This window comes from Solenopsis invicta, chromosome 5 (genome assembly GCF_016802725.1).
Source record: "Solenopsis invicta isolate M01_SB chromosome 5, UNIL_Sinv_3.0, whole genome shotgun sequence".
Taxonomy (NCBI): Eukaryota; Metazoa; Arthropoda; class Insecta; order Hymenoptera; family Formicidae; genus Solenopsis; species Solenopsis invicta.
In genome coordinates, this window is record NC_052668.1 from 27,686,839 (window position 1) to 27,696,110 (window position 9,272).

Genomic DNA, 9,272 nt, shown 5'->3' on the forward strand with positions numbered 1-9,272 from the left:
ATATATATATATATATAAGATGAGCATTATAAACCCCTTATGAATATATCTCGAAAAATACGCAAGATACGAAAAAATATTTCAGAGAGTAGTTGTAGGGTTTAAATATGTATATTTACTAATTTTATGAATTTGACCTTGGGTGACACACGTTTCTGAGAGCAGAACAAGATCACTGTGAAATTGTTAAACAAAACAACATATGTTTTTACAGCATATTTTTGTAATTCAAATTGAGACATTTTCAAAATATATTTTTACTCTAATAAAGTATATTTTTCTTTAAGTACATTTTGAGTTATAAATTTCCACGTGGTAACCTTGGGTAATCCTAATGCCAGACGGTAACATTCAAGTTTTATAATTAAAAAAAAACTTAATGTATGAAAAATTACTTTGTTCAAAAGTTTCAAAGCGACCTTGCTCTGACCTCGATAAAGCCATCTAAGGTTAAACTGATAAAATCAGTAAATAGACATATTTAAATCCTACAATTACTGTCTGAAACATTTCTTTGTATTTTGCGAATTTTTCGAAATATCCGCATAAAGCGATTAAAATACTAACTTTCTATATATACAGGGTGTTAACAAAAGCCATTCAGCATTTATATCGTACACACCATACTGAGTAAAAAGTCCTTAATAAATATAAGTCGAAAACTCAACCGTTTCTAAGATATAAACATTTTTGCACATTAGCATCATAAATGACTTATCCTGGCTTTTACGTGCTGCATGCAATATTTACCTTAGTGTTTATTACGCGCACCGATAATCAGTCGGTTGATGACAACAGGCGGTTATTGCGGATCTATACATAATTTGGTGATTATAAAGTAATAAAATATTATGCTAAAAATGTCAGTGTATTATTCTAATCAAAAAATGGCAGATATACTCTTAGATAAACATTGAATAGGACACGTACAAGCCAAAAAATCATTCATGACGCTAACACTTCTTGATCATTTATGAACATGTGATGTTTATAAATAATTATTTGTGATAGATTAGTTCAATAGTTGTCAAAAAGAAACACTGCTTGTTCTTCACTATGCACTTAAAATATTCTTTTTATAAATAAATACAAAGTTACAGTTTTTACTAATACTCACATATGTGAAACTATTACACAAATTAATTTAAATATACATATTGCTTCTTTCAATAACACATGTAAAATAATTTATGAAAAGGCCTTCTTTTGCTGTTTTTTCACATAAAATAAATTAGATGTTTTTTTATAATTTTTAAATCAAAAAAGCTTATGATACTTTATGTTACATGACAGCAACACAAAAATAGTTAAGTTTAAATTTGGAAAACACGTAGTGTTGCAATCATTGCTGCACTACATTTATCGGTGGAATAAAGTGTGATGCATCATAAGTTTTGATAATAAAAATATAGAATATCTTACAAAAATAGTATATTTAATAACTGAAGCGTTCCATTTGACTACATTGCGACTGACCACAGCCACTCAACGGCCAATGTTTAGAATTTGTTACTGCTATAACACTGTAAGTGGCTGCATTGTGATCAATCACAACGTAATCAAGACTTCTACCTTTAATAACAAAAATATCAAACCCAATAAATTTTCGTGCGATAGCATTGTTCCGTAAAGGAAGGCGATTTGATCATATTCGTGCAAAAATTTTTACTGACATGCTTTATACACTATTATATAGAAAAAGTAGTAATAAAATCACACAATATGTAATTCAAAATTAGAAGTAAATAGCTTTATGCAGTTATCAATGACGAGATATCATTTTGTGGAGGAGGGAATCTCATTTATCTACAAAACGATTTCCTACAGCTTCGTGTGGACACTATTGTACATAGTCATTGCACACACGACAATATTGCACAATGTATTACGCACATGAAAATATTGCACAAAGCGCATTGAACACGTGACAACATTGCTCACAGTGCTTTGCACTCACGACAGTACTATACACGTGACAATATTGCGTACAGCGCTTTGCATATACGACAATATTGCACACATGACAATATTGCGTTCACGGATGTGCTACAGCAACGCTTAGGAGCTACAAACTGTATGATATTGGACGTGAGATGCGTTGTATTGACGGCGAGTTATCTTTCACTTGTACATGCATCCTCTTTTTCATTTTTGCTTATTATGTTGCTATTTGATGCGTTTTGCAAAGTATGGCTGCAAATTACACATTATAGATTCTTATGATATAGAATATTTTAGAGAAACGTAATAAGTCTATAAGAAAAACGTTTTGACAAGCACACACGTCGTAAATTTTCTTTGATGTTTCATACAGAATGAAGAACATTTTACTTGCAACGCATTAGATTGCGTTCCCTTTATAAACGTAACACCGTTTCAGTAAATTAAGTGTATTTAATAAAGTAGTTAATTAAGCTGTGCACGTGCAAACGAAGAAATACAGTGGTCAATGATAAGAGTAATTAATACAATTAAAAAAATAAAATTATATTTTTCGTAAGTGGATAGATGCTTTTATATTGCTATTTATTTGTTTAAGTGTGTGTTTATGATACATTAAGGATTTTTTTAAAGCAAGTATTTACGGTTTCACAAATAAATTTAGCAGAGTAGTTATTTGTTAAAAGAATATCAGTAATAAACTCTATATTTTTTTCATGGAATTTTGGAGCTGATAAAAATGAACTGTCAACCATCCCCATCGTTGTTCCTCTTTTTTTGTGATAAGAGATATCCCGAAAAAAGTAAGGCATCCGCCTAAAAATGTAGGCAACAGTCAAAAACTTAAAAACTATTATTTTTAATAACGATGATATCCAAGAAGTTTATCTTGTCAACTTCTATTTCTGTCATAAATTGCATTTTAGGAAGAAAAGCGTTAAACATTATTAGAATGAAGTCAATCAATTTACTCGAAATTGTAATCACGACATCGTCAATGTATCTAAAGTAAAAAGATAGAGAAACTCCAATATTTTATAAGACTCTTGCTTAACTAGGTTATTTATAGGATAGTGGAGATCCCATTATTGTTAGGAGAAGAATAATTTATTCTTAAATGGGAAAACTCTTAAGACTAGAATAAAATAACTTTCGTGTTGTCTCATTAATTTCTTCATTTAGGTTAGACAATGGAAATTTATGCAAATTTTATAACATTTAGACTAGTACGATACACCACGAAGAGTTAACTAACAAGCCTGGTTTCCAAATTGTCCTAGCATACATCAGGGAGATGCTAGAACAATTCGGAAACCAGGCTAGTTGGTTCCCGACAATTAATCGCTAAGGTTTTAACATAACGGAATCTGTTAATTCTGTGAGTATGTTTGGTTTTTCTTTGTCATTTTCAAAATAAGCTTCTTCAGCATGCTTACATCTTTAGGTTGTTTATAAAGTTGACTGACGACTACTAGATAAGTGATAATCACCTCGACAAACTGAAAAACAAATTTACTTCATTTAATTTTTTTAATAACTATTATTTTCATTAAAATTCAAAAAGAGCTGATTCTACGAAAATTGTAATAAAATAAATAAATAATATATTTACCGTTGTGAACAAAGCATTGTTTATTTCAAAAAAATTGCAGGCTGTAAATGCTATTCGATTCTGTTGCAGTTGAATCGAAAAATCATTGATCTCTTTTGTAACACACTCTTGATCCAGGTTTCCACGCAATAAATTTTCCTTGATGTTGTACCTCAAATTGTGATTCCGACTGAACTCTTGTTGGCCACCTAAATCTTCCAGTAGAGGTCGCATTTCTAGATTCGATAGATTACTCGCCTCATGATTATCAAGATTCGCAGATTTGTAATTTAATATAATTATATATATAATTTTTCCAGTCCTGTTAGATTCTTGACATGCAAGCGTACAAACCCAGCAAATCAAATAGAATTGCGTGACATATGCAATGAAACAGAAATTCTGTAACAGTGTAAACTCGTAGTCTTTGTGGTCCATGTCATAAATGTAAACCTTGAATAGCACATCCAAAGCCACGGTAAAACAATTCGCTAAGCAGAAAAGGAGATGAAGACTATGAATGTCGTGCACCATGTTGACGAGATCACAAATATCTGTACAACAGAATTTACAATTCGACTATGATATCATCACAGTCTCTTCATAGATTGTATTAAATTATACGTATTAAGAGCAATATACATTTATATTATCAGATTATTTAACTTAATATGCGCAAAGCTTACCAGTATGTAATTTTCTGATGTTTCTAATCTTCAACGCGATCCATAATACATCAGATGACTTGTCTACCTGACCGATTAATTTATTTACTGTTTGAAATCTGCAATATAACACATAAACGATAACGTCGAAGACGAAGCTATTAATCAACGACTGGCATAACATGTAGTAAAGACGCAAATCTGACCCTCCAATCACGACAAGGTATCTTATATGTGTTTGAAAGCAATAATAATATAAAGAGGTAAAGATCAGTATTAAAGGATAGGGTGTGAACGTCGCGAATACTGCTAGCGCTACGACAATTTTTATAGATCGGTCATTCATTGATATTTCTTTCTTCATCTTCTGATCGAGTTCCTTTAATCTATCCATCAGTTCCAGCCACTTGTTGTACTGTCTAATTCCGTGATAAATGTAATAATAGGCTGATACGTAACACATCACTTTATTTAGGCAGTATACGTATTCAAATATGTCTAACTCATGAATGTAAGGGAAGATATCTGATGCTTCGTATATTACGCTAATGAAACACACAGTCATATGAATTATACGTATGATTATTGTTATAGCTTTGGGACACTTTCGCGGATGAGCAACACCGACACCTAGGAACCATGATGCGTATGATATTGGACGTAAGATGCGCTCCATCGACGGCGAGTTATCTTTTACTTGTACATGAATTTCCTTCTCCATTTTCGCTTCTTAAGCGAAAGCAACTGTATAACAAAGAAACGCGTTTTACAAAGTATAACTACTGACTACCAGAGTCTGGATCTTAGTTAGTTAGCGCTTTCGCCCACTCCGAGTAGTAGAACATGCTTAAGGAAATAGACCAATTTTCTTATAAATCTGGTTATGAAACTATAGAACTATACAAGAATATGTGCTTCCTGCTTCACGGCATACTAACGCGCGTGGCCTTGCCTCTCGCGACGCACGGTATTCGTAGTGGGGAAAAACGCTACGGAAATCCAGACTCTGCTGGAGAAGGACGGCGACTTTAGTGTGGTGAGTATGGAATACTCCACATTCGAGTTTTTTCCAGGTATGAAATTCCACACTTGGAATCCCGAAAAAAAAACAAAATTAAATAAATTTTTTTCTGAATTATATGTATACAGGGTGTTTGTTAAGGGGATGCTAAAGTCGTCCTTTTTTACCGACCGAACGTTAATTTTCGGGTATGCCGTTCTTCTAATTGCATTTACAGATTTAAAAATCCTTTTCCATAATTAAAGTATAGACAGTAATGTATAATGGACGCTATATAAAGATAATGAAAACAAAAAAAATTAGAAAATTATTCTCAATTTTTTTTGTTTTCTTTATCCTTATATAGCGTCCATTACACATTACTGTCTATACTTTAATTGTGGAAAAGGATTTTTAAATCTGTAAATGCAATTAGAAGAACGGCATGTCCAAAAATTAACGTTCGGTCGGTAAAAAAGGACGACTTTAGCATCACCTTAAGAGGATGCTATAGTGACCGAAGAACTTCCTCGACGTCGGCATTGCAGATTATTTTTCGAGGGAGACCAGGCTATCGCTCTTTGTCCAACGCATAGATCTGTCTTTGTTTTTCGATTATTTCGCCATCTGCGAAAAGACCTATCAACTACAGCCACTGCTCTTCTTGCCATCGTTTACGTGCGTTAAGCGAAATTTGGACACGTACAGCTGTTCACCTATTAAACTTTTTTGTTAGGTTGTCGACTGAAACGATACACAGTCAGTGTTGTTTGTTAGAGTTTTCTGAAGTTCGCCCTGGTCTCTTTTATACATACGAGCTACAGAACGTCAGTAAATAACAAAAATTAACCTTGGTTGACAGATCCACGAGTCGAAAATAAATGAATTTTTAACTTTTTGATCGATCATAAAATTTACCAGAGCAGACTTTGTTTTGGTGCGTACTTTTATTTTGCAAAAGGATTTTGTGATCTGTAAAGCCAATTCAAAAATTAATGAACACTGTAATGGTCGGTAATTTCCGTCAGTATAGCATCCTCTTAATGGTTGTCCTCACGTTTTACATAAAAGCATGTTTTACCGACTGCACTTGTTTTTATAAACGCTTCTTTCATGACGTAGAGCCTCGAGCAGTGTATGTACATTGCAATACCCATACTTGCAGGGTGCTTTCCAGCTACGACACAAGTCGACACTGTGTAACACAGTGTCCATTAGTGTAAGAGAGAAAATTTTAGTTGTCTTACTCACACTAATGGACACTGTGTTACACAGTGTCGACTTGTGTCGTAGCTGGAAAGCATCCTAAATCTAGTAGTCCAAGATGGGATGGAGCAAGTATCTATTGCAAAAAATTTCATCGATAGTGTAAAAGAGATGATAAACTTCATTCACGACTCTCCTAAGCGACTTGCACAATTTAAAAACCTTTAATCAGAAGATAGTCCTGCATTAATGCAATTTGTCCGACCAGATACAAATATTTAATTTAAATAACATATACTTTAATCTTTATTAGAGAGTATAGTATTCATATTTGCATTGTGTAGGATATATATTAGCATATAATAGTATCATATAGGAGAGACCGGGGCAAAACATCGATAATTAAACTTTAATTTTTTAATTAACTTTTGTTTTTCGTATTAAAATATAGCTAGCAAAACGTGTTTTTGTTACTATTTTAATTATGTAAAAGGATTTTGCGATCTGCAAAACCAATTAAAAGTTATCTATGCACAAAAATAAGCATGTATAAAAACCGGTCCAGCATCGCTTTAAGAAATCCATAATGTAACACTGGATGTTTTTAAAACGTTTTCAAGATATCCACAGATCTAAACTGGATGTTTTTAATCTGTCCAAAACGTCCAATATAAACATTTTAAGTATGTTTTTAAAACGTCACTGTGTTGTTTGGGTTCTTTTTTAAACATCAAAATAAATCGATTTTTGTAAAAGTAAATTTAATCGATAACGTTATTATTTTAAATGTACAAAAATATAAAAATACCTTCAACAAACCTAAATCAAACCAATACCAAAACGACCTTGATTTCTAAATCATTTTACCTAGTCAGAAATAATTCTTTATAAAGGGAAAAGGTAAATTATATTTTTGTTCTGGACGGGATGTTCTCGGAAAACAAAAATAGCTCCTTGAAACGATGTCGTTTTGATGTCGAATGAAAGTCAAAAATTTCTCGAAATTGGAATCAAAAATTCATCAAAATTAACGAAAATTTCGATAATATTTTACTTTTATTTTCTACATCTTAGCGACATTGTTTCGAGAAACTCGAACTATTTCGAACTATTTCTGCCTTGGAATGAATCAAACAAGGGTATTAATTATTAATTCCATGATGTGTATATATTGCTGTACTCGACAAGACGAGCACACAAAACACTCGCAAAAGGAAGAACAAACGCACGACACGAAATAATTAAACACTCTTTTATATAAAAGAACACTGACTTTAATCTAATAACTTTGTACAATAAAACCGTAGCGGAATAATCAGAATATCTCGTGACAGCTCCGCGTCTCGAAACAGAACAAAAGCCGGCCGCGCTTCTTTTATCAAATCGATCGATCTTCCTTCGGCCAGCTTCTCAAGCTCAGCCGAAAAGCGAGTATAACAATATATTTATGTATTATATGTAGAATAAAGACGGAATAAAGGCTAACCTTATTCGTTCATGATACAGACTGTGTGATTATTTTATATAACATTAAATACAAGTTTTAATTAGTTTTTAAGGAGAATGATTATTACAGTAAGATATGTTAAATGAGTCACAGATACCATTTGAAAAAATAGTCCAGTCTCGGACCAAACTATATTCTCCATATTTGTATTCAAGTGATATCGTATTTTCACTTCATAGTTACAGAATCGCGAATTTTCTTGTGAGATGAAGTGAACAATCTCACCTAAGTTGCAGAATTGACCCCAGATGCTGCTTTCCAATCAGCGTTTGTATTAGGGCATAAATTCCGCTCGCTGAAAACATCTTTTATCCTAAACAAGTAGGTTATACAAAATATCAAACTAAGTAAAGAATGCAAGAGCTATGCACTTGTATCTTGCTTGTTATCCATCCTTTACTTTTTCTCTACATTTACACTTCATGAAATAATCATTACGCCTTATATTTTCTACAGTAATCATTTTACGTAGATCGTGATACACGAACGAGCTACTTTTACATAAAAAAATTAATATAACTCACGACATTTTTGTTAATATTAACAATAAAAAACTGAAATCACAACATAATACTAATATAGCATGAAGGCACATAACAGAATAGTTGTGAGCAAACTATCTTTACATCTTCTACTTTTTTTCTTTTGCAGCGCAATATGTACATCCCAGCGCGGCGTAAATATCGACTTTACCCTCTATGTATAATATCATGTTGAAAAAATTAATGTTAACTACACGTTTTGCTATATATTTGCTACGCATTTATTGAATCAAAGAAAAATACGTTACGAATTTGCAGACATGTGATTGCTTATACATGTAGGAGGATGGTACAAGGGTAAACAGTTAGCATCATTAGTATGATCATATGACAATATGACAACAATATGACAACAATATGATAGCAATATGATAGCAAAAATAATTCGTTGATCCTCTTAAGGAACGTAATAAAAACATGACGGTAACAAAATCTGCATAATGATTTATGTATATTGCTGTGTATACGTCTTCAAATTATGAAAGTTTTTATTTATAGTTTGTTGTTCACAAAGTGTTGGCAATAACAAACTGTCACCCGCGAGCAGTATGCACTGTTAACAGATAAACGCCGCAAAATTTTTTGTAAATAAAAACCATACAATATACAATAAAAGGCATAGCGTTAAAAGAGTTTTGACAAGGAGAAAGTAACTCCAGTATTTTCGCCGCATCTAACAAAAACTTAATTAATTCAAGTCAATTTATTATATTTGAAAAAAATGAACTGTCACAATAAAAATTTTACTGTCTACTATTATATAAAAATTAAAAATTTATAATATTTCTTATTTTTGGAAAAAAAACTTTAAAAACCTTGC

The 9,272-nt window shown here is 32.1% G+C and overlaps 1 protein-coding gene across 1 annotated transcript; it reads right to left on the minus strand.

Moving 5' to 3' along the window:
- Positions 1-3,098: 3,098 nt before the first annotated feature.
- On the minus strand, positions 3,099-5,302 carry LOC105193243. The gene is made up of 3 exons (XM_011157613.3): positions 4,219-5,302; positions 3,554-4,086; positions 3,099-3,440 (listed from the first exon to the last, which is right to left on the minus strand). The coding sequence occupies exons 1-3, from the start codon at positions 4,916-4,918 to the stop codon at positions 3,312-3,314; spliced, it is 1,362 nt and encodes a 453-aa protein (XP_011155915.3). The 5' UTR covers positions 4,919-5,302; the 3' UTR covers positions 3,099-3,311.
- Positions 5,303-9,272: the final 3,970 nt, after the last annotated feature.